Source organism: Denticeps clupeoides, chromosome 11 (assembly GCF_900700375.1).
Source record: "Denticeps clupeoides chromosome 11, fDenClu1.1, whole genome shotgun sequence".
Lineage (NCBI taxonomy): Eukaryota > Metazoa > Chordata > Actinopteri > Clupeiformes > Denticipitidae > Denticeps > Denticeps clupeoides.
Genome location: NC_041717.1, coordinates 10,009,443 through 10,035,876, shown reverse-complemented (window position 1 = coordinate 10,035,876; position 26,434 = coordinate 10,009,443). Strand labels below are relative to the sequence as shown.

General features: G+C 45.8%; 1 protein-coding gene across 12 annotated transcripts in view; it reads left to right on the top strand.

Annotated features, from left to right (window-relative positions):
- Window positions 1–26,434, top strand: part of ntng2a (netrin g2a) — a 45,029-nt gene that overhangs the window by 10,635 nt on the left and 7,960 nt on the right. For 6 of the 12 annotated variants that reach the window (XM_028995373.1, XM_028995369.1, XM_028995371.1 and 3 more), the window contains exons 1-4: window positions 16,919–17,779; window positions 22,196–22,282; window positions 22,786–22,905; window positions 26,186–26,320. In XM_028995373.1, coding sequence (XP_028851206.1) covers window positions 17,617–17,779; window positions 22,196–22,282; window positions 22,786–22,905; window positions 26,186–26,320 — 505 coding nt within the window. In that variant the 5' untranslated portion in view covers window positions 16,919–17,616. The other 6 variants (XM_028995377.1, XM_028995376.1, XM_028995374.1 and 3 more) reach the window with 2 other exon arrangements.

Sequence of the window (26,434 nt, the reverse complement as noted above, 5' to 3'; positions counted from 1 at the left end):
TTTTGAAGAAAAAAAAGTGTTTGATGTAGTAGTATTTCTATCAGCCATCTCCTTCCTCAATAAATTGTAAAACATTGAATTGTTTATGTTCATCTGTACCACTATTCTAGGAGAACCCATACCTGTGCAGCGACGAGTGTGATGCCTCCACTCCTGACCTGGCCCACCCTCCAAAGCTGATGCAGGATCGCGAGCAGATCGGATTGTTCACCTACTGGCAAACGGTGACATGGAGCCGCTATCCTGAGCCTCTCCTGGCCAACATCTCATTGTCCTGGAACAAGAGCCTTGAGCTGACAGAGGACATCCAGATCACCTTTGAATATGGAAGGCCCACCATTATGGTTCTGGACAAGTCATTGGACAAAGGACGCACATGGCAGCCCTATCAGTTTTATGCAGACGACTGCATGGAAGCATTTGGCATGTCTCCCAAGAGGGTACAGGACTTGACGGCCACAAACTTGACGCGGGTCTTCTGCACCGAGCAGTATTCACGGTGGGTAGGCTCCAAGAACGAGAAGAATGTGCGCTTTGAGGTGCGTGACCGTTTCGCCATCTTCGCCGGCCCCAGGCTCCTTAACATAGACAACCTGTACACACGCATGGAGAGCATGAAGGGCCTCCGTGATTTCTTCACCTTCACTAACCTGCGTCTACGTCTGCTGAGACCTGCTCTGGGGGGCACATATGTCCAGAGGGAGAACCTGATGAAGTATTTCTACGCCATCTCCAATATTGAAGTACCTGCAAGGTAAGGACTATTTTCCTGATGTTAGTAAAGAAAAAGGTGAGGGGGGTGGGGATCAAGTTTGGGTCCCACAATAATCACGACAATTTATATGACAATTCAACACATAGGTCCAAGCTTTGGGACAGGGAAATGGAAGCAGGAAAAGAGAAGGCTCACTCTCACACGGGGACACGCCAAACACACTAAACTTGCAAAACACACACAAGACTGATACATATAATGTACAACACAAAAAGTCACACCAAGAGTCACATCAAGACCAAGACCAAATAAACGAGTGGCTGAGCACAAATGGCGTATACCTTCAGTCGGCGGTTCGGCGTTTACTAGCGGAATCCTGAGGACTGGTGGCCTGCCCTCATTGTTCCAGGAACACCCGTCAGGCGTGCGGCGCTGTGGCGGGATCCACCGTGACACTCAAGGAAGGGGTGGCTTCAATACAGAGATCTTAAGTAATGTATTGTTATAAAATGATTCCCAGAATGAAAATGACCCCATTCAAATCACTTAATGGTTTGTATGCATGATCTAAATAATATTTATGTGATCTTCAGTCACCTTTTTTTAACTGCGTCTCTTCCCCCATCATCAAAACCCCAAAAGTGTCACTTGAATTCGGTTACGTGGAACCGGGTGACGCGTTTTCCATTTAATCAGTGTTCTGATAGCCGGTCGGTGCTCAGTCATTTTGTGTCAATGTGTCAGCGACTCGGCTGTTTGCTGTGTTCTCCGTGGTTGCGGTGTATGCTGAATGCTAAAATACGGTGACTGAAGATCGCAAAGTAAACCGTTGAGACTCACCCACCACTTTGCGCCATCTCACCATTTGGTTCCACGTCTCCTCCGACATTCGGTCTTTCATCGCACCGCACCACAGCCCCGTGACAGTTGTGTTCATGAACTGCACTGAAACATACAGGACATTTGGGTCATATTGTTTTTTAAAGGGGGAGATTTGTTAATGTCACATTCAATAAATTTACCTTATACATAAAGTGCTGACGATCTATCTGCATGTTAGATGTGGTAGAGGCTGTGGTCCTGACGATAGTTTATAATGATTCATATATTCTTTACAGCACCACCAGCTTGCTTTCCAAAATAATTACACCTCTCCAAAAGTCACATGACTAGGTTTGCGACTGTTCATTTGAATTTGTTTAGGATATAAATACTTTAATAAGCCACATGTGTGGTAACGTCAGAAAAATATCACTTGCTGTGTCACTATTTCCTTTGGCTTTTAGTAAAACACTAGAAGTAAACACAGTCATTAATGGACTCGTGTGGTACAAGGGCTTTGAACTGAAACATCATGTCCCAGCATCTAATGTCCCTCCCTAAATATCTGTATTTTTGGCAGCAAACCTACGTTCATAAAATAAATCCCTACATACGGGTATCGCTGCACTGCGGAACATAATCTCCGGTAACATAATCTACCAGTCAATATTTATTTCAGTATGTCAAACAGGAAATTGCTTTAGAGGGACAGCTATTAGGGAAGGTTAAGTGGTCAAATGGGCACGGAGATACAAGTCTGAGAGTCTATGACTGATGTTGACCGCGTTGATCCACAATGATCAACGCGAAGGGAAGAAGCATCAAGCTAATACCTGCTGGAAGTTCGGCCCTGTGTATATCATTCCGGCCACAGTTTTCAGCAGCGTTTTTTTTTGGGGCTCTGAATAATGAAAATGGTGCGGCCTCCCCGATGGCCCGCGTGGTGAGTGCTCCTCTAAATGGACTTCAGAGAAGGGGTCCTGTCGGCTGAGTAATGAAATCAGACCGTGTGTCGGAGGGCTGCCAGTGCTCGTGCCACAATTCATTTCCCCCCGTCATCGTGAGCAGCGATCGCTGCCGGTAATTACGCCTAATCGGGCACAACAACAAGACGCAATAGCCCCCTAATTGAGTAAGATGCGACATTATTTCTTAACAAGACTCTGAATCGTCTGTTAATTCCCTAATTTAACCATCTGATTTGTGTCTTACTTAGTGTATTAAATTATGGTTGTTCATATTACAGCACTTGTCTGCTTTGAAAAAGCATTACACCGGGTAGCTTGTCATCCAGCTGAGTAGGTTACTAAATATAGCTCCGCTGAAGAATTATGTCTCACGATCATTTTTCAATCGGAATCTAAGCTTTGATTTGGAAAAAATAGTCATATTATTGTGTAGCAGTGAGTGTCAGTGTTCATCACAGGAGCCTTTCATTTCTCAGCAGCTTGCCTGAGACACATTTGTACGCTTGCATAGATTAACAACAACGGAAAAAAAAAAAAACGCGTCTCCAGACCGCATCTGCACCACGCCGCTTCGTTTGCTGCAATCTTGCGTAAGATGCAGACATCGCACCGGCCGGAATCCCTCTAGATGTGCCGATTCTGGAAAGCAGGGGAGTAGCAGGAAGCTGTTCCTCAAATCAGCCAAATATCCCAAAGACATCGTGTGAACTTTAATTAAACCTGCCGAATAGGGAAATAAATAAAAAAAAAGCCGTGGTCCCAGGGTCCTACTGATTTATGCAAAGGCTGAAGGAGGCAAACATCCCTGCAAACACCATTCCCTGCCTTTTGGGTGTTTTTTTGGTTCCTGCCGCATCATTATTTTCCTATTGCCTCGCACCAAATCTGGCTGCTTGGAGCGCAGACGAAGCGGGAGTCCTTCAGAAATGACCAGCTGGTGCTGATGAAGTTGAAGAGACATCAGTGCTCTTGTGCTGCTGTGTGTCCTTGACAGGCTTACAGAGGTCAGGGAGCTGGCTGCGAAGTTTGTGCGAAAATAATTTAGTAGGGAAATGTGTGTGTGTGTGTGTGTGTGTGTGTATGTGTGTGATTCAATGTTTTTTGTTTAATGAATCTCACACAAAGAAAACAAAGTAAATGTGATGCGTCTCGTGGAAAGATGCTCGGAGCGTTGTTCAACTCCTGCTCTTTTATCTGACAGCAGAATGACTCCGGAATAACACGGTGTCACCTGGCTGTATGTTTCCAACAGTAGTGCAAAATAGTTCTGCGCAAAAAGTTCATTTTTGTTCACTGTGATGCATTTCAACAAACAAAGATTAGCTAGGTTGGCTGTTCCCAAATATATATTCACCAGTTTAAAAGAAAGCGTGTGCTCATTCAGTGTCTTTATTCGTGCAGTTGCTCGCCACTAAAGAGGAGCTGTCTGTGGTGCTGACTGGAGGTGTTGCAATACATCACATTACATTTACCTAATCCTCTTATCCAGAGTGACTTACAATCACTAATTACAGGAGGGGAAGTGTCTTCCAGTGGGACGAACTGGGAGTGACCAGTCACCCTTTGTGCATCCATACATCATACATTGGGCATGTCTCCAGAGACCGCAGAGCACACCATCCCTCTTCTGGCACCATGAGTGGAGAAGAGAGCAGTCAGCCCACTGGGTATGAGACCAGACAAGGAGCCAAGCCTGTTGGTACGGCAAACCCACTAGGCTATACGACCCCCAGGTCTGAATGTACTATTTTATCCTCTCATGGAAACAGTGCGTTTTAGTCCCTTGCACAACAATTAAACATCAAATTAAACATCCCAGTCTACTGCATGCACAGATGTTCATGCAGAGAGGACACATTCTGCTGAAAACTTTTTTGTGAATCAAGCTGATTCGATATAGCGAACACGAACTTCTGAATTTCTGGTAGCCCAGCGGTGGTCACAGGCCCATCAGTGGAGGACAGCTGAACCGGGGCAGCTCTATAACGCAATTGGCAGAGCCATTACTTCACCTGACCCTCCTTGCCCATCATCCTCCACAAAATGATTAGGAAAATGTCAAACTGTCAGGCTGGGAAGCACAGTGTCAGGTGCCATTTGTGGACCGGGCGGGTGAAGAGTTCACTAGCGGCAGGGCCGGCCCGCTAACCTCGACTGGTGCCGTCTTCGGCTCCCTTGCACTTACTCAATCAAACGCGCCAAGACAAGGAGCGCATTTAGGCATCAGCAGCTGGGTGATGTGATTCATTATCTGCTCCTGCTTTTCAATTCCGCCTGTGCCGGTTTTACTACGGCAATGCTATAGGCGCTGTTTTAACTGACAGCGCATTTGGGCTTTTCTCATTATGCATGCGTTTAGACACTCAACCTCCTCTTGTTCTCAGATGTCTTCTCCTTCCCTTCAGCAAAAGAAACATCTATCTGGTAGGCAGCGGATGGAGGTGCACCCATTTATTTCCTACCCTGCACTCTGGGAAACAGGCCCGTGCTTACTCAAAAGAAAAAAAACGTCCACGCGTGACACTCCTCCCAGAAAAATAAGTGGATTAGTCTGAGATTGAGAGCCATCCGAGACAAATGTGGCTGCCAGAGAATGAAATCTACTATACACTCCTCTGATCCACAACATTCTCTCTCTAAGACCCGCTTTCACTTCCTTTTTCCAGTCTTACACCCCAGAGAGCCATAGTTTGCCAATTATGGTGGTTGAGAAGCAGCAATTTCTGGGGGGCAAAAAGCTGCTATATCATCACTGGGCTGCCAGTGTCCATCCTGTATTTAACAAGCTCAGATGGATACATTTGGCAGGGAGATCATATTGAATTTAATGCGCCTGCTGCATTAAATAATGCAGTCGTTAGACATTGATAATGCAATAATAACTTTTAAATGGATGTGGAATGTACAAATAATGTCTTCTTTGTCTTCTAAAAATAGATGTTTTTGCTGTAACCTTTTTGACCAAAAGATGGTAACTAGCCATTGACAGTAAAGCCTACAGATATCAGGCATCTAGGAATACACGAGCACGCTGGTTGAAAGCATTCATCTTGGGTGTGAGCCTGAGGAAGGGGGTGGGGAGCTTCCTTCATTCCATGGCCGTACATGTTGGGAGCCCCTGGGGTGAGGCAGGCTTGATGGAGATAGAGGAGGGAGTGGACTGGGGGTGAGGGGTTGGAGCCGAGGTACGGAAACTGGACTAGCAGACCAGAAAATATCTGCTCTGGCTGACAGTACACCACATCTGGGACAGACAGCAGGGCGTCCCACAAGCTGTCTCCCCCCAGCACAAGGCACCGGCTGCACAGGTCTTTGGGATATTCACAAATATCTACACGTAGATATTCTTGTCACACAGTTTGTGGGGAAACACCAACATGTGACACTGCCAATCAGTTGTTTAGGATGGACCCTTTCTGACATCACATGTCACAAGTACCCTGAACTTAGCATTATTGTCTCAGTGACCAGTCTGCTGGACCGACAGGGGGTGGCAGGCAGACCAAGGGTGGACCCCCATTGAAGCAGACTGAGACGGGCTATTATTGACCTCCCCTCATTGAATATTCCTGAACGCCCCTTGAAACTCCAGCCACCAATGATACTGGCCGCTTCTCGTTCTCCTCACACTCTGATCGCTGCAACCTCTGAGGCGCCCGGTTCGAGCCCACGCCTGCTATGAATTATCAAGTCAGTCGCCCCGCAGCCGCACCTCCCTGCCTTGGCTCCTGTCCTCTCTTACCTCAGGCCTCCCTCTAGTGCTTCACGCGCCTCCAATCCACATCTCCACCTGCGGCAGCGGTTGCTTCGCTTCCTCCTACCTCCCAGTCCACTACTCCACGTTGTTCCTCTGTGAACGCTATGTCTGCCAGTGCGCCCTGGGACTCGAGCTCTGACAGAAAGGGCCAGCAGTCGCCTCGGTAACTACCTGACTGACAAGCCATGCTCAAGAATGGGCCACCCCTCAGATGGAGCAGAGAGATCCTGTTTGCCTGTCCATCACTTCGCTTGATGTGTTTACGTCAGGGTTCTAGAAATGTAGCTAACTACGCCATTGTGTTTTGTACTCTGGCGAACGACAGTCATTGGACAGACGCCACTCTCCCCGCAGTGTTCTACCATGGCCTCTGCGTGGCAGTGAAGGACGAAATGGTGAATCGTGTGTGGGGAATGACCGTGGATGACGTCAATGCGCTGTATAGGTGTGAATTATCAATGCCCCAATATCGATGTATCATGATGCATCCCATACATTTTCTACATTGTCACACGATGTTTTCAAATACAAGAGTTACGGTCTCCTACACCTGTGTGGACACTTTGATTTGCTACAACGGGCAGAAAAACCATTTTGTCCGCGCTCACCTTTTAACAGTCGTATATACTGGTAGTTCTCCTTTACCTGAGTTTCCACCACTACATGAATCAAAAGCCTGAAGCCACAACACAAAAAAACATCAGATGTCTGTGGCATCAGGTGAGGGCAGACTGAACACAGATAGTTTTTCTGCTCATTAGAGAAAATCTAAAGCTGCTTTCTGGCCAAACTCTCACCCAGGGGCTCATCGCAAAATATGTGTGGTTTTCTAAACTCCCGGTATGATAATGTCTCCCCACAGCAGCCCAAACAGCAGAGATTGTCCTCAAAGAGGTGGTATGACACTATGGCCCCCTACCGACCTCTTCTCTGCCTGAGGACCACATTTTATCACCAGATTTTGCAACATTTCTGGAACCAACTCAGGGTCTCAGTCATCCTTTTGTTCAGGTACCACCCTCAAACCAATGGCCAAACAGATGTCCCTCAGAGGCACCGTGTAGTCAGGGAACTGTCAGGTCAGGACGAGGAGTTGGGGGCACCAGGCAAGAGGAGTGGGCCTTCCTGAGGTGTGACACATGAAAGACGGGACTGACTCATGGTGCGGGGAATAGCCACTTGGTAGGCTACTGGACTGACCCGGTGGGAAATGCAAAAAGCACTGACGTATCGGGGTCCCAGTTTTCGGGCGGCACAGGCATCCCCCTGGTGCAGATCCACACACGGTCCCCTGGGACCCCCAGCAGTATGTCCCTTCCCAATGCCCCGTTACCCCTGCTGCACTGAACTCTTCCTCTCCCCCAGCAGCCACCTCCTCTGCTCCCATCCTCTCTTACCTCCACCCGTGGCAGTGGACACTTTGCGTTCTCTGACCTCCCAGTCGAGGATGAGTACTCCGCTGTGAACGCTATGTCTGCAAAAGTGCCCCGGGACTCAAGCTCTGACAATTACGTATGGAAAACTGGGTCCTTTCAGGAATTATCAAGGCTGTTCTTAATAGAAGGCCTCCTTTGAAAATCAGTTTGAAGAAAGTTTTTTTTTCCTTTTTCTTCAAGATGCTGATCTGCTTTTTTTTTCTACCTCCGTTGCACCATTCGTTAGCGTATCTGCACTGCCGCACGCTTATTTGCAAGTTCATGTGTTTGCATGTCACTGTAATTTTTTTTGCTTTTGTCTGCAGATGCTGGCGAGTGATGTAATACTTGACCCAGTTTTTTTGTTGTTGCAGATTGTGCTAGTGGTACAGTGTGCAGCATGAGAGAAAAAAGCGTATTATGAATGTTAGGGCTGGGGCAGAGCTGCACTTAGACCGTCCTCCAGAGACCTGTGTGAGTTTACTGCTAAAAAGCCTTGCACCATGCCAGTTGTCCATCTGGGAAGGGCCCTTGGCCTTGGATACACTGATGAGCCACAACAATAAAAACACTGACAGTTGAAGATCATAACATTTACCTGTCAAGGGTTGGATATTTTCTACAGCATTTGAAGTTGTTGAAAGTAGGAAAAATGGGAAAACCTTTTTAAAACATTTTATTGTTTAAGTCTTTGCGGTTTGCAGTGTTTAGGAACAACAAAAAGTGGTTTAAGGAAGTTCCACAGCTACTGTGAAGGCCTCAATACTGGTCGTGACAGAAAGGTGACAGCTTTCTCTGTATGGTAGGCTGGAGGAGGCAGTGTGATGCTCTGGACAGTGTCCAGATGTGCCGTTCATGTGGATTCTACAACGTTCTGAGAACAGTATTCCCTGGTGATGGTGCCATCTTTGAACATGCATCCTGCCACACTGCAAAAATAGTTCAGGAATGGTTCTAGAAACATGAGTCAACCTTCAAAGGGTTGACCTTCAAATTCCCCAGATCTCGATCCAATCGAGCATCTGTGGGATGTGCTGTAAAAAACAAGTCCATTCCATGGAGGCATCACTTCACAAGATACAAGAAGTAAAGGGTGTGTTGTCTTGGTCCCAAACACTACTGGTCACCTTCAGGCAGCTGCTGATCAGTAAAGACCAGACACAGTAAAAATGGCCCTGGGGTTCCTCTACCAGAAGTAAAAGAGACAGTGGTTTAACAAGCCAAGCTAACTGGAAAGAACAGTATCCCTTCCCCTAAATCATAATGCAAGTCTACACTATTAATACATTTCAACAGACTTTAAAAATGAGAATATGGTGAAATATGGTGTCATATCTAATCCCAAAAGCAATACAGGGAGAAGAATGGATAGTCTTTCACAGAGAAAACATCATGTTTCTTAATATAACAATGAAAGTGGTTATTTTTTTGTACAGAACAATGTAATTATAAATAGAAAAAAATTAAGGGTCCTATTAAGTTGAGAACGTTCAATGATATGGACCTGATGTCACCTTTTTAACTCCCTTATTATCACCAGGGTCAGAGTAGCACTAACAGAATGTGATAAATTCTACAAATAAATGAACAGTTACAGCATTTATCAGACACTCTTATGCAGAGCAACTTACAATCAGTAGGTACAGGGACAGTCCCCCCTGGAGACACTCAGGGTTAAGTTTAAGTGGGGTTTGAACCTGCGTCTTTGTGGTCTTATTATTCTTGGTGAGTGCGTTACCCGCTAGGCTTAGGGGTTTTATGTGTGACAGTATTTTCTGACTTGGCCATTTCCTTATCATTTTCGTGCCATTAGTCCTATAGTTTTCTGTTAATTATTACATTGTGCTAAATATGCAGTTTCACAATTGCTGTGCTGTCTGCGCTTGTGTGTTGTGTGCGTCGATTCATCTCAACCAAGGCATGAACTTATTCCTAACCACAGAAGGGCATTGTCACTATTGCAATAAATAGTAATAGTAACATTAATGATGACATGATATGTGTATGCATGTGTCTATGGGCTCTTTAAAGGAGGGTATTGATGGGTATTAAACTGGTGTGACATATTGAGACTGTCAGATTTGCATTTTATACCATTGTAGTGACCATGGGTTCCGACCAAGGTAATATGAAGTTAGTTGTATTTAGGGTTTTATATACATATTTATGTACAGTATAAAGTATATGTATGCATGTGTCAGATTTATGCATTTAAGTAACATTAATGATGACATGATATGTGTATGCATGTGTCTATGGGCTCTTTAAAGGAGGGTATTGATGCACTTTCCGAGCCTGCAGTATAATAAAATTACCTCATGCTTCCCCAGCCAGCTTGGCTTCCTTTGTGCTGAAGACTTATGAAAATCTGAAAATCCTCCCAGAGTCCCAGAGTGGAGCGAACAACCCCAACCTCCAGCCCCAGTCACACTCGGAATCCTAATGCTGCTAATGCAATTAACATTCGACGGGGTCGGGATCTGGGAAACTAATGATGTCAGGCCAGGAAGTCCGTGCTGTTGGAGTGGGTAATCCGTGCCCCTCGCCAATCACCTCACACCCCACCCGACCCGCCGGACCAGCAGTGTGAAATTGTGTGTTCGCAGATTCTCCTCATTAGGACGCCAGATGAAACGGTGCTCGAGGATGGCTGTTATGTCAATTTGCAAGCGCCGCAGTGTATTGCCACTTGGCGCGCGGCCGATAATTTTAAGTCTTTAATCAGCCAGGGTTTCTGTCAAAAGCCGATCTTCAGTTGCACTACATATGGCGGAAAGCAGGTGGAGATGAAACAAATTATTACACATCTGAAAATCTACACACCTGCGCGCACACTCACACACACACACACACACACACACATTCTGAAAAATAAATGAGACAAAACATTCTCAGGTTCAAAGTGAGCCTTATCTTTTCGCAGATTTATGCATGTATCTTAAAGGTAACCAGGCGGGCAAATTGTCTCCGAGGAGAAGCGTGAATTCTGGAAATTTATTCCCAGCGAGGGGATTTTTAAAATTCCACAGAATGTGGCATCCTCACTGAAAGCCAACACCGCGGGCGTAAATATCTCCGCTGCCCGGATCCCCGCCCCCCAGGGGCCCGCATTAAAGAGGGGGTCCCATCCAGGCAAACGGAATTTTTCATCGGCACTCTGTCCCTCATCAAAATTTCATCCCTCCCACCCCCACACCCCTTACTGTATGTGGACCATTTCATTTTTTTGTGGGTGCGGCTACATCTCAGTGGGAGATTCCTGCCCAGTCAACATGTCCATTACGCCAAAGCATATGGCCCATTAAAAATGTTGTTCTACCCACGTAAAGCGGACCTCGATCGCGTCCTGGGGATAAATTGCGTTGTTCGGAAGATAACGGGGGAACGGCTCCGCGCCTTGTGTTCTGGCCACCATGCAGGTACGTTTACACGGGCGAGAGAAGGCTGTAGGCTCCGCGGTCAGTAGGGCACATTACGGCTAATTAAACTGGAATGAAATATTAACGTAGGAAGGGGTCTGTCAACAGATTCTAATCACTGTTCTGCGAGAAGATCCGGGGAGATTGTGGCCCTGATGTTGCCTGCTGTGGACAGTGGCACAGCAGGTGATGTCACCACAATCTGACAATAATTGGCAAAACCCCGCTGAGTTTGTCTTCAAGGGGGGGGGTAAAGGGGGGAATAAGGGGCTTTGTGGAGCGACTGTCTTTATTCTTCCTCCCATACACCCCTGTTCAACCATTTCTTTCTTTCCCATCTTTGCTGTGGCGAGACCATTTTCTGTCTGCAGGGACTGCGTCTGCAGTGATTTGGGCAGATCGCCCCGCCTCATCTGCATCTGCGACATGAAAAGTGGCGGCGCTTTACGTTTGGCTGCGGCCCTGTCAGCCGGGAGTGCAGAAGAAGCCCTTTTTTCTGCATCCTGCGTGAATAATTTACAGGAGCTGCCTGTGCCAAGACTTTCAAGGTCGTTGGCAATTCGGAGTAACAAACAGCCAGCAGCTCCGCATGGGAAGGAGCGGCAAAAACCACCCCGCCGCCCTTCAGCCCCTCTTGGGATGACTCTTCTCTCTGAGTACCAATGGCAATTGCAACCTCTCAACCACAAACCCTCCAGGAGGAGGCCAGGGTGCGAGGAAGGTCTCCCGTCCCCTCCGCCTCTGCCAGGCAAAGCTTTTATGTCACCTGGTGCCGGAGGTTAACACACAGGTTCTTTTTATCAGCCATCCCTGAAAGCAACATGCAGAACCTGCAAAGGAACATCAGGAGAGGCCGTGTCCTGCCAGCTTCAGAATGGACCGAAGCCATGAAGACAGTAGGAAAGCCGTTCCAGGCAATTAGTATTGGAAGTGCAAGTGATCCTTAGTGTTGGTCAGAGCAGTTCCAGGCCTGGGAAAAGCATCGAAACTGGGAAAAAATGTTGTTTGACGTCAATTATCACTCCCAGCTTCAGAACGATCCAGGGTGGTGCCCTGCCGCACAAGTCAATGTCCACTGCTGGAATCACAGTGCACTGACTGAGAAAGACGTATTCACATGGAAGCGCTCAGGCCCCGTTTGCCTCACATAAGTGTGAACACCGAATTCACTAATCAGGAAAGATACAACTAAAGCCCATAGTCATCCGTAGCCGTCATCTCCACCATTTCTTTACAGAACATGGACACCATTTACAGCAGGGGTGTCAAAACTCTCATCACAATCACGGCGATCAGCTTTGGGCATTTTCCACAATCGCAATAAAAATGAAATGATCATATTTTGTGTGTATTTACAGTTTCCAGACAGCTGCCAGACATCCCAAGTCTCCCGGAAGTTTCCCGCATATTGATAGCGGCTCCCTGATGCCCACAAATTGAATCAAATGTCCCGGAAACTAGAGCAAGCAAACAAGAGCATGCAGACGAGACAGGACCAAGTGTCAGTACCCAGTCCGTACCACTTGCCTGATCTGTTCCGCGTATGCGTACGCTCATAATTTTATAACAGGGTGGTTCTGCTCCATAGATGTGTGTTCCATGATTGAATTATGCCAATTTCCTTCCCATACTGGGGCGATAAGTCAGACATGCAGATCTTTGGCCAGCTCGGGGTGAAATTATGGGGCACAATTTATCCATGTCTTTGCTCCATCCATTCTCGTTTGCGAGTAAGCAGCTCATGATGAGCCTGGCAGTGGGGGCTTTCACAAATGAAAATAAATAGGGAGGGATTCTCAGGAGGGGGAAGATGGGAGAAATAAATAAAGCTCCCATTAACAGCGACTCCCAGCTGCTCCCGAGCTTCCCAACGCAACAAGAGACCCTTTTATCTGTCGATCCGTGTTTGTTTAGCACTTCTGCTATTTACTCACCTAAATGACACGTTCCTCCGTGGAGCAAAAGTGCGGTGTTTCATTACAAAAGAAAGAGAGTCTAGAAAGACGCTTTGTAATATGGCTGACGAGAGCATAATGGCATGTGATCATGTTGATTGAAGCCTGTGGTACTGTATGTTCCAGCAGAGAAAACTCCTCTGTTCTCTCTCTCTCTCTATCTATCTCCCTCTCTCTCCTGTTCCTGTGAGTTATATCCATACGTCTGTCTTATGGTCCTGATGGTCAAGATCCAGATGGCTGGATGGAATTTTGATTGTGGCCCAAAATGCCGGACCTGGCTCCGGCCCTAAACACGAGACCCCGGCCCGGGCCACCCAGTGTCACCTCCCCCTGCAGTGTACGTATGTAGTGGTTGGCCTTGATCTGGAAAGGATGACGAGAGAGAGAGAGAGAGAGGGGCATTTAAGCTAGAAAAAAAAAATCCATTCACACTCCAGAGGAGAAGCCGGATCCCCCGCTCACCCTTCCTGCCCCACCCCCTGCCCTCTCTTTGACAGCATGCGCTTCCTGTTGATGGACGCCGTCTGTTGGGGAGAATCTCCTGCTGTAGCCATCTTGCCACTTTCATAACTCACCTCACACACCTCTCAGGACGAGCAATACACACATGCAGCACTGATACAATCACGTAGGCACCCTGCCCACAATCGCCCCCGACTTTTTACACCGGAACTAATGATTCCTCTTGTCCTTGGGCCGCGCCCGGATTTTAATCAAGAGCCTTTACTGTCCACTTTGCACTTCTGGTGAGGTGTCAATAATTTAGAATATTCACAGTGGTGGCGGCGCATACCAATCCGGACATGAGCACAAAACTCAGTTGTCACACATTCTAGCAAATTTAGAACATGCCACTAGGCATTTATTTAGCCGTCACCGAAGACAGATCCCTTTTTATCAGATTCACTTGAAAGCGCAGTTTCTGCTTGTTGGAGGAGGGTGGGGACACTGCGGAGGTTTGCACATCACGGATCTGGGTGCAGCCGTTACTTAATGCACAACTGGGTGAGAGGTGTGCGTCTTGTACATTAACATAGGCTGTGCTCATGCATTATTTGTGTATCTACTGTAAATGGGTCAGACATGTGTGCTTTTCCGGAGGAAACTGCTCACTAGATAATGGGTGTGTACTCAGCTATAAGGAAGGTATTGTTTTATAACAATATAAATGAATGGCGTACAGTGGGATCAGCTTTAACTCCGGATGATAATGTAGTTAGTGCTTACAGTGTGGTGGCTGGTAGAATATCTCCAGGCTTACACTTGGTCAGAAATTGATAACGGCCCAGAGGGTGTTATAATTGATTAATGTTTGCCTGAAGTCCTGGAATCTTTGATAACTTTGGCGCGGTGCGTTTTCCCAGCGGCAGGCGTGGTTGAGATGAGGTGGGGTGCTGATTAATTCGTCGTGACGGGGGTCCTCGATAGGAGTTCTGGCTGAGCCAGAGAGTGGTGGAATGAGAGGACCTCCGATTGTCGCACGGATTTAATTACAGCTTACAGGCCTCTGGAGAGGAGGGGATGGGGGGGCTGAACTGTTTCTGAAAAACGTGTAATTAAAAGTAAATTAAGTTGAATGTGAAAGATTCGCCGTGCTGTCTGTCAGGTACCTTTCACTGTATGTTGAAATGCTAGTGCACCCCAAAATTTAAATATTGTGATAAAAAAATCACTTGTTAATTAAAAAAGTTAAACCTTCAACCAAGTACCGTATTGGCCTGAGTATAATTATGAATATGAATATGAATAATTTCCCCCATTGCTGATCACTCATGTAATATGAACCTTTATTGACCTGATCAGAAGATGTGCAAAGCTGCTCATCTAACCTTAAAGGGCTAATGTGCAGCCTGGATATATTTTCATATTCACCTGACAGTACATATTCAATATTGGTATCTATTGATTTTGTAAGGTTTAGTTATGATAAAAAAAAATGTGTGTTTTTAGCCAAAGGCAGTTTTTTTTTTTTTCAATAAACCAATTATCTCTCACATCAGGCTAAGAAAACTTTTGGACCTGGGCAACTTGGCATGTGGAGACAAGCAAGCAAATACTCATAAGCATGGTATGACCTCAATATAGCTCTTGGTAAAGGGTGTCCGTGTGGAGATATTCAGGTCAGGCCCATGAATATTTCATGCAAATGGAAGGCTGCTCATTCCAGTGGAACAAAATGTATTGGGATTTTCACTCACTCATTTGGTTATGAAGATTGTAATTTTAAAAGTCATAATTTCCATACTAACCCGCTTTCCTCTCTGGGCCACCTTAATCTCGGTCATCCCGCAAATCTCGCAATCAAAGGGTGGCCGAAGCGTAGCGGGAGGAGACCGGAGTGCGGCGGAAACCACTTTGCCGCGTGCGGCTCGGCAGAATTTTTCTCATAAAGTCTCGCCTTCTCTGTAATGCAATAGAGGGAACTGACTTGCAGAGGCCATCTCAGTCTCGCCCATTCTCACCTATTACGCGTCATTATCATCACTCAACCTCCCCTACCAGACCCCTGAGTGACTCGGTGTTTCCCCTCCTCCGACGGACTCTTTCCTGGAACAGTGATTCTTTATTTTCTCCTCCCTCTTCAACTCCGCAGGGGGTGGGATCTCACCCCCAGCCATCTGTGGGCTTCCTCATGCGATTAATAATGTAGAGCAATCTCCTAGCATTAACTCTACCTCTAAGTAACATTGCTTTAACATCTAAAGCATCCTATTGACCAAACACACACAGGGCAAAAGGTCAAGGAGCGTGTCTGTCTGCATATGTGTGGCACCCGTTTTGCCAGGTTTGGGCTTTCTGACCCTGTGGCTCTCCTCGCAGGTGCAAGTGCAACCTTCACGCCGGCCAGTGCACCTTCCGTGACGGGAGCCTGCAGTGCGAGTGCGAGCACAACACCACGGGGCAGGACTGCGGCCGCTGCGAAAAGGGCTTCAAAGCCAAATCCTGGAAGCCGGGCTCCTATGTGCCCAGGCCCAACGGATCCCCCAACACCTGTAAATACCCTGTGCCCACAACACTGAAATCATTGAGGGGTCAAGAGAAGAACATTCATTCGTGCCTTCTAGATATATTAGGCAGCAAGAAAACATACAGTTCTTCAAGTAAATATCAGGAAAATGTGGCCTAGCTGGGTCACATTACTTTGTCTTCAATACAAAAGCTGTTGTACACCATGCACGATGGAAGTTGTTGTCTCTAATAGCAGTTAAGACCAACGACAAAGAGGTCGTGATCTGAGCATCTGTAAAATGTACTAGAAAAATGCACTAGCCCTCCCACCACTGTTGCTAACCACTGTGCCAGGTACCACAGAACACCTTCAGAGATGTTGGTATGGTCCATGTCTCAGAGACATGAGGGAGCCATACTCATTACTTACATATTACCATGCAGATGGTCGTAATGCTGATCTGAGTACAGGAGTGTGTTTGTATGTATAGCAAGACCTTGGCAAGGAGGTGCTAATGACAGAATGGGAATCTGGGGCACCCACACCCATAGAGAACTGCATCAGCCCTTTAGATGCTGTCAGCTCCCTGGGAAAGCGCAGGCAGACGCGCTGAATGTGGGAGAATGGGAGACGTACATAAATACATAAAGTAAACAGCTCGGTACCGCAGTGTGCGTACCACTCGATACAGAAAAACCAGGTGGCTGTGTTATCATATTCATTTATTTATTAATTTTAAACAATTTTTATAATACATTACGCATGGAATACTGAAAGGCCCCCAGCCAGGTTGCCAGGTTGCACTCTCTTTAGATGTATAAATAAATATTATAAATAAACAGCATTTTCTCAAAAAAGTAAACCTCTCCTTCTCTTTCTCACAGGTGAAGCGGCTGGTTCTGTCGGCAGTAAGTAACCTGCAAGGCGATTGGCTGTCATTTTCTGTCCCTTCTGATTTTTTTTTGACCATCACTGTCATCGTCCTGGCCATTCATCAGCAACAAGCCATCCGATATTTCCCTGTGTTCCATTCATCACAGCCGTGAAACTCACGAGACATTTTTTCCACAGTTACTCTCTCTCTCTCTCTCTCTTAGATATGGTGCTCTGATACAAGGCGGACGGAGACGGATTAATAAAAAACGGAAAGAAAAAAGATGCCTTCGTGCCGCCACCGTTGTTGTTGTTGTTGTTATTCAGCGAGCTGTTAGATAAAGGCCAACCGGTGAATGGGAGGGGAGGATGTTTTTTGATTCTCCGGCGGTGTAGATTCGGCAGTGCGTACGAAGCGGCGCGATAGCACGGAGCAGCACACCAGAAGGACGCTACAGAGCAGGAGCCCCTGCTGAGCAGATGAGACGCTCCCCAGTTCTGGGAAGGGAGATGAAGGGGAAGGGAAAGAGGAAGTGCTGTTTGAGACTTTCTTTTCTGCCTAAATCCCATTCTATCAAATTATTGCCGTTCTCAGCAGTAAAATAACAAACAGACAACAATCTGTAGGTTTGTGCAGCCATTCATTTGCTACAATGCACTCAGTTTCTAATAAAACTTTATATAATGCATTTGCCCCCCAGCATCACTTCCGGTCACCGTACCCACCACAACACCGATTATGGTGGTGACGGCACCGACACTGCTGTCTACGGCGGCACAGCCCACAGGCACATCACTGTCCCCTGTGCCACAGCCCTCAGACGCACAGCCGACTGACCCACAAGCCACTCAGTCTGGTGTCTCTGTGACGTCGGCTTCCACAGTAGCAGGTTGGACCGTTGGTGAGCTGTGAACTGTAGTGACCAGAGTGGTCGTGATCAGTGACTGATTTATTGGTACATGGGAGTACAATTCTAACAGCTACAAGGAATATATCAGCATTGAGACCCTGCACTGAATCCGATTTATAACTATATTTATATAGTTATAAATATATAACTATATAGCTAACTATATAACTATATAGCTAACTATATAACTATATAGCTAACTATATAACTATATATATATATTTTTTTTATTTATTTATCTGTAGCTATCTAGCTCTCTACATTTATATACTGGTGTGTGTGTGTGTGTGTGTGTGTTTCGCTATGTGAAGCAGCAATTCCCGACAAAGGTAAAAATATAGCGTGGACTGTGCATTATAAATGTGGCCCACAGAGCGTATCACAGCATCAGATTAAGCTTCACGGGCAGTTTCACACTCTAACCTCTGACCAGTGAGTGCAGCTAAGCCGAGTGGAACCACTTCATCACCCCCTGTCCACAGCCGCCCCGACCCACACTCCAGGCCTCCCCTGGGCCGTCAGCAAGGGAGCTCAGCTGCCTGCGGTGCCCAGCGCCCTCGAAACATTAGTCACAACAGCAGCTTATAGATGTGAATGCTTTTAAGCTTCTCACACCGAACTGGAAAGCCACCGTCGGCCTAAATTTAAAGGGATTACTGATAATGAATCTCCCAAATTAAATATACAGAGTCCACGTTCTGTTAATCTGAGAAGACAGGGAGATGTGGCTGACTTTTGAGAACTGTTGCCTGATGGTCTATTAAATCTTAAAAATCTTTCAATACACTTGACCCTTCATGGCCCCAGGGGGAATTAACCTGCAATTAGTCTAGGGATAAGTGCATCAGATAAGTGGGTTCCTCTTGTCATTGGCGAAATTGTCATTCTACTGCAGTAACGAACGTCTGTCCGGAAAGTACTTGTGTCACTCCGTAAACTCTCTGAGGGTCCCTGTCAGTGATTTGAGTATCCGTGACTCAGCGCTTTCTGACCACCAGCTTTTTCTTTTTTTAAAAGTCAGCCCTAGTTACATAACAAACCCTGAATAAGGCTGCTGCTGCTGCTGCTGCTGCTGCTGATGTCCTAGCTCAGCCTTGCACGTGCTTAAACTTTCATGAGCACTTGAAATATTTTTAGGCCAGAAGGGAAACTTGTTCATTTTCACTTTATCATCCATAGCATATTGAATGCCAATGTGTCACTGTACTCAGTTGTCATAAAGAATTATAGAATCAACCAAAGGTCCTTTTGACCCACATTTCATACCTTCGAGAGGGGAGCTTATCCGTGTCTCGCTTTTTTTTTTTTGGTTGCATGGCTCAGATTTGAATGCTTAGATGGATTATTGGTGCGTTACAAGTCTGACGGTGTGACAGTCAAGCAAGGAATTCATGCAGCTGATATTAAAACAAACTGAATCAAAAGCCTGGATATTAACATGTCCCCTATGTGGATAGTTTTGTTGTCCAAGAGAAGATGCTTCTCACACTGAAAAAATTAGTTGCTCTAGTCTCCACAGGAGATTCGAGGTCCCGATTAACATAAAATCTGGTTATCTGTCCTAAGCTTCTCCCTTTTCTGATGTAATATGATAAATTAATTGCTAAACACAACATGTTAAGTAATTTATACCTTGTGGGATTTTTTGCTCATCCTTAACATTTTTGAAGCTAATAGCAGTACTGCTTGAGCAATAATATTTAAGAAATTGTATTTTTGCTCATTAGGACCCTCCACAGTTGCACTAATCACTAATCCTAAGTGAAAAACATTTTAGTCCCTTCAGCCTGAAAGGCCATATTTCACGGCAGCTTTTCTGTAAAAAAAAATAAAAAAATCACACATGCAGAGGTTTTATTTGCATTGAACGTGCAGCTGAAAGTGAACCTTTTTCCTCTCTTTTTTAGAATAATTAAATAACAATGCCAACTTACAGATGGTGCTGTCTGTTGCAGTCATTTTTATGAGACGTTTGTGTCACTCACAGATCAGGCTACCTGTGAAACATACGAATGCATACATTGCTGTTCAGTGCTGTGCTCAAGCACTGCACATCCTTAAACTTTAGATTACATCTTACTAATGCTTTTTATCTGACCTTCTGCAACTGACCCAAATATAATGACTGGTTTATACAGAGAATACTGAGATTTCTCAATATTTCTCAGTATTTCTTTTGTGCATGAAATGCAATTTTATTCCCAGATTTAATACTACATAAATGATTAGGTTTAGGTTTATGATTAACTAAAGAGCTATAATGATAATGGCACATCCTATCCTTGCTGATCCAGAACTGTGTGCACCCCTGTGATATAATTTATCATTGCCTTATGGAGCTTAAGCGCTGCTCTCCAAGGTTAGACTGGCAGCTGTGACTAAAATACCAGTGTGAGGGCCCAGAGAAAGTTGGGATTGGTTGGAGGAACGGATGATGAATGTTTATCCCGTCTCAGCCAAAATAACTCGGACACATCTAGCAGGCCAGGGCAGTGTTCGAAACACTCCCTTGCAGCCGAGACTAGTTAGGGAAGGAGCCTGCTGAGGTTTACATCACTTTACTTAGTAGTGTAATAAAATTAGACGGCATACGTGAGCCGCAGTAAATCATGTCTTAATTACGCCTGACCCTGCACAACTTGTGGTGGCCCAGTTGGTCGCTGCATTCTCATTTCACCCCCGTTCCATGTGAATTTAGTTATTCATCACACATGGAGGGTTGCAGACCAATTATGTGTGTTATTTTGGGCCAAACACATTTAAATGACCCAGATGTAATTAATGGCTGCAAGTAAAGAGAAATTGCAAAGGAAAGCAAGGTTGTGTATTAGGAATTTACTCATGAGTAAAATCTTACCCTATGACCGCTCTCTATTCCCCCGCCACCACAAAAAAAAATCTTGCCAAAAAAATGCCTTCTTTAAGAGAAAGATTTCCCTCTGTCCATACACACGCACGCACACACACACACACTCCCACCACATGGCTGAGAGTGTTCTCTGATCTAGATTAACAAGCTGGCATTTAGGAAGCCTTATCGCTTGTCAGATAGTAGGCCATGGTGACAGATGGTGTGCTGAGGGGGGTGGTGGTGGAGGGAAATCCGGATCCCAGGACCTGCTAGTTAGCCTACTGGTCAACACAGCAGTCGTGACATGTTCACTGCTGATCTCTGCACTATCCTATGCCATCCTTAAGCCCCAGAACTCAAAGCCTCACGCCCACTTAGACTCCACCCCAAACGTCGTCCCCCCTCTCACACACACACACACACACACACACACACACACACACACACACAAGCAAACTGCCAGATGCAGGTACATTTTAATCCTATGTACCATCACACACGAGGCCTGTACTCCAATAATACATGTTTTCCACTGCAGAAGAGGGACCTGCTTTTCTAAACAGCAATGCAGGGGATAACAAAAGGACCATGTGAGCCACCAAAATAGCATGGAATCACTGACTGGTCTCCACTTACTACATATTCATTTGTTATATTCTATACAATCTGTATATAGCAAAGGAGGCCAATGTAGTAAACTAGACATTAAACAGCTATGCAGTATGTTTCATGTCTCTATCTAATATCTCTAAGTGACATAGATCCAGTACATTTACATTTATGGCATTTAGCAGATCCCTTTATCCAGAGCCACCTACAATCAGTAGTTACAGGGACAGTTTCACTGGAGGCACTCAGGGTCAAGTAGTGAGAGGACACAAGCAGGAACACTGAGCACACAGTGACATATCACAGTCATGCTTACATATATGCAATTTACCCACAAATGCAATCCATTTTAAATGTGTCCAAGCTTCACATGAAATCTTCCATTTTGGACTGGCAACAGTTAGCATGCTGACTGGGTGCCGAATTGGGTGCCTGTCCCTCTGACCATGCAGTAATTACAAGGCTCTGGGGAGGGACACATAACTAATGAAACATCAGCGTGCCAGACAGTGGCGAAGAGTACAGCAGCCCGAGAGCCCTCCACTGAATCTCAATGGCCCCATCAGCATCAGCCTCATGTTACCGGAGTCGGCCATCCTCACACAAAGTGGGAAACACCCGCCTGCTGCTGTATTAGGGAGGCATGTAGACGCATCGATTTGTCTTATTTATTACATTTGGCACACGGGATAATGATACATAATTAGGTTAGAGTCAGAGAGTACACATGGGGTAAGTGTGTCTGTGTGTGTGCGCTTGCGAGAGCGGATTGTTTTTGTGTGTGTGTGTGTGTGTGTGTGTGTGTACACTTTGTCCCCTGGAAGGTGACCCCTGTGTGTTCGGTGGTGCTAGTGTAGACGAGGTGTAAATGTAACTGTGGCTGACGGTGTGGAGAATGTGTTTGATCTCGGGGCTTAAGTGCTCAGACCCGTCTCTCCGCTGTCCAGATGACAGTGCCCTCCCCGGAGTCACGCCTGGAGCCGCCGAGCCCACAGGCAGGGCGCCGCCACCTGACCCCCTCACTGATCCAGCAGGTGGGGCATCTCAAGGCCAAATTATTGTCCGTAGCGCAGATGGAGTAGAGTAGTCGGCTCCAACAACATATGGGTGCTCTATGTATATCACAGTTTTAAATTTCCATCACATATTAAATCAATCTGTCAAAAGTGGTGTAAATATGATCAGATGAATAGTATAATAATAATTACAGGGACAAGTGACACGCAAAAAATGTATTTTTTTCTGAAGCACCAGAGGAAATGAGATAATTAGAAATTAGAAATTGGCTTGACCGCCCATAAAATGTTGGACTGTGTAGCATATACTGTTCATCAGTACTATTACCATAGTTTTTATAGACAATGTGCGTTACTAGGGTTCTGTGCTTGTGACTATTCCATTGAATAAATATGAAGTTCATTGATGTTTTCCAACTTGAATGGCGAGAACAAGGAGGCACTTTATGTAGTTCCCTCCTGCCTTTCTGTTGCTGGCTTACCTACTTGCTTTGTCAATTCTCTCAAATTGTTCCCTCAAGTGTTGCTTGTGGCAACAGGCCAAACCACAGTGCCAGATTCCACAGCAACCGCCCAGACAGATAGTCTAGCTGTGACCATGACCTCTTCCTCAGCTTCATCGGTGGGCAAGGACCAGGAAGGTAAGTCCAGATTCTCTCAGAAATGTCTTGTTTTGGTGCGTGTTCAGACAGGGAAAGTGCAGCTTTCTGGGTCAGAGTAGACGTTTTGGTGGAGTTGTATGCAAAGAACGTTCAATTTTCCTGCTTGTGAGCATAAAAGCAACATGGTGTAAGACTTAAGATGGATACAAACACCTCGTCTGTTCGGTTTTGGCTCGCCGTTTCGTTGACTCATAGCTCTCAAGATCATTGAAATACACCGAGAAAACGAAGGAGGAGCAGCGACAGAAAGAGACAGGCAAAGGAGACGAGGAGCGAGCGTGAAAAAAAGAAAAAAAAAACAGGCAAGAAGGGTAGGGAATGAAAGAAGGGGGAAAAATGCATGCAATCTGACGCCTTTGAACTGTAGTCAGTTCTGAGTGGAGGACTGGTCGCTGTCTATGGCGCCGGATCAAACCAGAAGTGAGAAACCGATTCAGGGCGGATTCCTCCCAGTGCGAGTGTGCAGGACGGGATGACAGCTCTGTCGAGCGGCGCTTCAAGCCGAACAGAACGGGCCTCTGAGCTTTGCTCTCTTCACTTTCATTGCTGATGCTCCAGTCTGCATGAGACAGACACACACATGCCTATGGTTGAAGCTAGTGCCATGCACAAATCTACAGCATGCTAAACGAAGAGAGAGTGATTCCAGGGGAGAAGGGGCATTTTTGTGATGATAGGCCTGCCTGTCTTCATTTTAGTTTTAGTTTCAAACTGTTAGTCTTAGCAAATAATGTCTCATCTTGTTAACGAAAAGGAAGAGACACTGTAGTATAGTTTTTATTTTGAAAACCACATTTAGTCAACAATATTACATGATGTATTTATATATCATATATAGTCATGGTCACATGACCTGCATTTACGCTGCATCTCATCTTGTATTCGTCATGTCGTGAAGGTTCGTTGATATAAAAAAAATGTAGTTGACAACAACAACACTATTTGTGGGTGGTAGTAGCCTAGTGGGTAGAACACTCGCCTGTGAATCGTAAGACCCAGGTTCAAATCCTGCTTACTACCATTGTGTCCCTGAGCAAGACACTTAACCCTAAGTTGCTCCAGGGGGGGACTGTCCCTGTAACTACTGATTGTAAGTCACTCTGGATAAGGGCGTCTGATAAATGCTGTAAATGTAAATGTAAATGTAGTAAGGTTTAGGGGCTTTTTTTCGGTTCAGGAACGGGCCTGCACAGAATAGCACATGACGTTTTTTTGGTGAGACTTAGGGAGATCACCTTTATCACCTTATAAAGCATTTCTATCTGGATGACAGGAGGGATAGGCAGATGATTTTGAAAAGGATGTAAATCTTATGATTCAACACCACCTTCATCCAAATACCAAATGAGAGAATGTCTAATGAAACAATAGTGCCCATCTCTCCAGAAGATTTGACTCATGGTGCTCAAAACCTTTATGAGACCATTTATGTAGGTTTTTCCTTTAATATGTCACCCACCCTGGAGTGTCTCATGATAATTGCATCCTAAACACGCAGTGGTAGGCTATTTGAATGCAATTTTGACCATGAGGCTCATAAGATTTTATTGGCATTTATAGAGTTATCACTTGTGCGTCGCGCTCGTGATAAATGTTTCCACATCTGCATTTCTAACTGTCTAAACAAGCAGACGCGTGGCTTTCGCGGGGTTCTGCGGACCTTGAGAGAAGCGTGATTGATGGCAGCAATACCGCGTTATATTCTCTCCTGAGATAGCGCAAGCACAGGAGATTAAACATGATTACTGCTGCGCTAAATCAGTCATTAAGGTAATATGCGCCAGGATGCCAAGTTAACGCTGCCAGGTGTCGAGCTCCTTGAGCAGGATGGCTCGTCTGGTACCTGGCGGTGGCCGGTGCACCATGCTGATCACACTTGGGTCTGAGACCTGCTGACATCATTCAAGGAGCTTGGATCAGAGGAATTTTCCAGTCCTTTACACTGACTAATGTCTGAATTCATTCCAGCTCCTTCTCTAACACTTTTGTATTAAATCTCACTGGCCACTGTTTTTAAAAACTGCCACTTAGCGCAGTGTCACCGGAATTTTCATAGATAGAAATGAGAACGAATCGCTCGGTAAAAGAAGGAAAACAAACTACACTTTTTGTTGGTGTGTGATTCTTGCTGTCAGCCCGAACAGCGGATGATTGACAGATCTCATACATGCTACTAATTAAGGGGCCTTAAATAAACTAGTTGGGATATTGGTGGCCTGCTGAATTCTGTATTGGTTCAGTGCTTCATGCCAACTCTTTGTTTTTGAAGAGAGCTTTGTGCAAAATAAACTTTGCAGCAAATGGCAATTACTGTCTTTCCCACAACGCTTCATACGTGCATACTATGTGACTGGACTGATGTCCCATAATCCCTGAAATGGATTCCCGATGAGCTCCATTGAATGGTTTGGGAGCGATTTTTTTGGTCCGGTGGAAGTGCACCGTAAGTGGCCTGCCCAGTTCCCCATTTCTTAAGTGTAGTGGTGTAAAGCCACTCTGCTGTGCTCAAGTCTTTTACTGTAAATGCAGAACCGGTGGGACGTTCCGCAGCAGCTGCCTCTGCTGGGTGACATTAACGGCCCTGACATTTTTTTTCTGGAGTCAAAAAAAAATCAAAGGGCTGATACTTTATCTTTCTCCATTTCATCCTTCAGCCTCCTTTAATGGCAAGCACCAGGTGTTCAACATCCAGTGGTGTGTTGCATACTGGTTCACTGTAAAGCAGCCTGCACAAATGGCAACCGTTGCCCGCGGATACAATCGGAAGCCAGGAGCGATAAATCATTAAATACGCTGTTATTGTGAAACGCAATCTCCTTCAGGAGCACAGGGTATAACGAGTGGAGCTGCGCTTGAAGGCCAGAGCTCAAGCAGTTTTGATCTATTTTTGAATAGCGATTGAATGAGCTGCTGCTAAATATTTCACAGCTGAAAAGAAGCCAGGTCATGGTAAGGCAGGCCAAAAAAGGCCAATTTATTGAACCCATTGGAGGGTGATAGATACATGAAACCATAACAGGAAACTGGTCTGTCCTTGAGGAGTTGAGAAAAGGGAGAGGTAGAGGAAGTGATGTAAGGGCAAGCGTATCCGATTTCTGCTTAACTGGAAAAACGGATAGCGGGGAATCTGCCCGATACGTGTAGGTAGGTCTACGGACAGCAAAGTCCCTTCCCAGGCATCTGCAATGTTTACAGGGGTGAAATCTGAGATTTCAGATGCTTGCTTCTGCAGTTACATTTCTGGTGTGCACAATTACAGTTACTTCGCCAGCAGAAGCAGTCACCTCAGCAGCTGTGCCATCTGACACCGTCACTGCGGCCTCTGAATCAGAACCTATGGCGGTGGGAACCATGGTCTCAGCTCCAGATGCAGATCCTACGAGGGTGGACAAAGGTACTTCAGCACTGGATTTGGGTGCAACATCAACCCTTGGAGCAGATGTGGTACCGTCTGCTGGTACCGAAGCAAATACTCCAACGACTGATGCTGGTCTTTTTACAAATATTG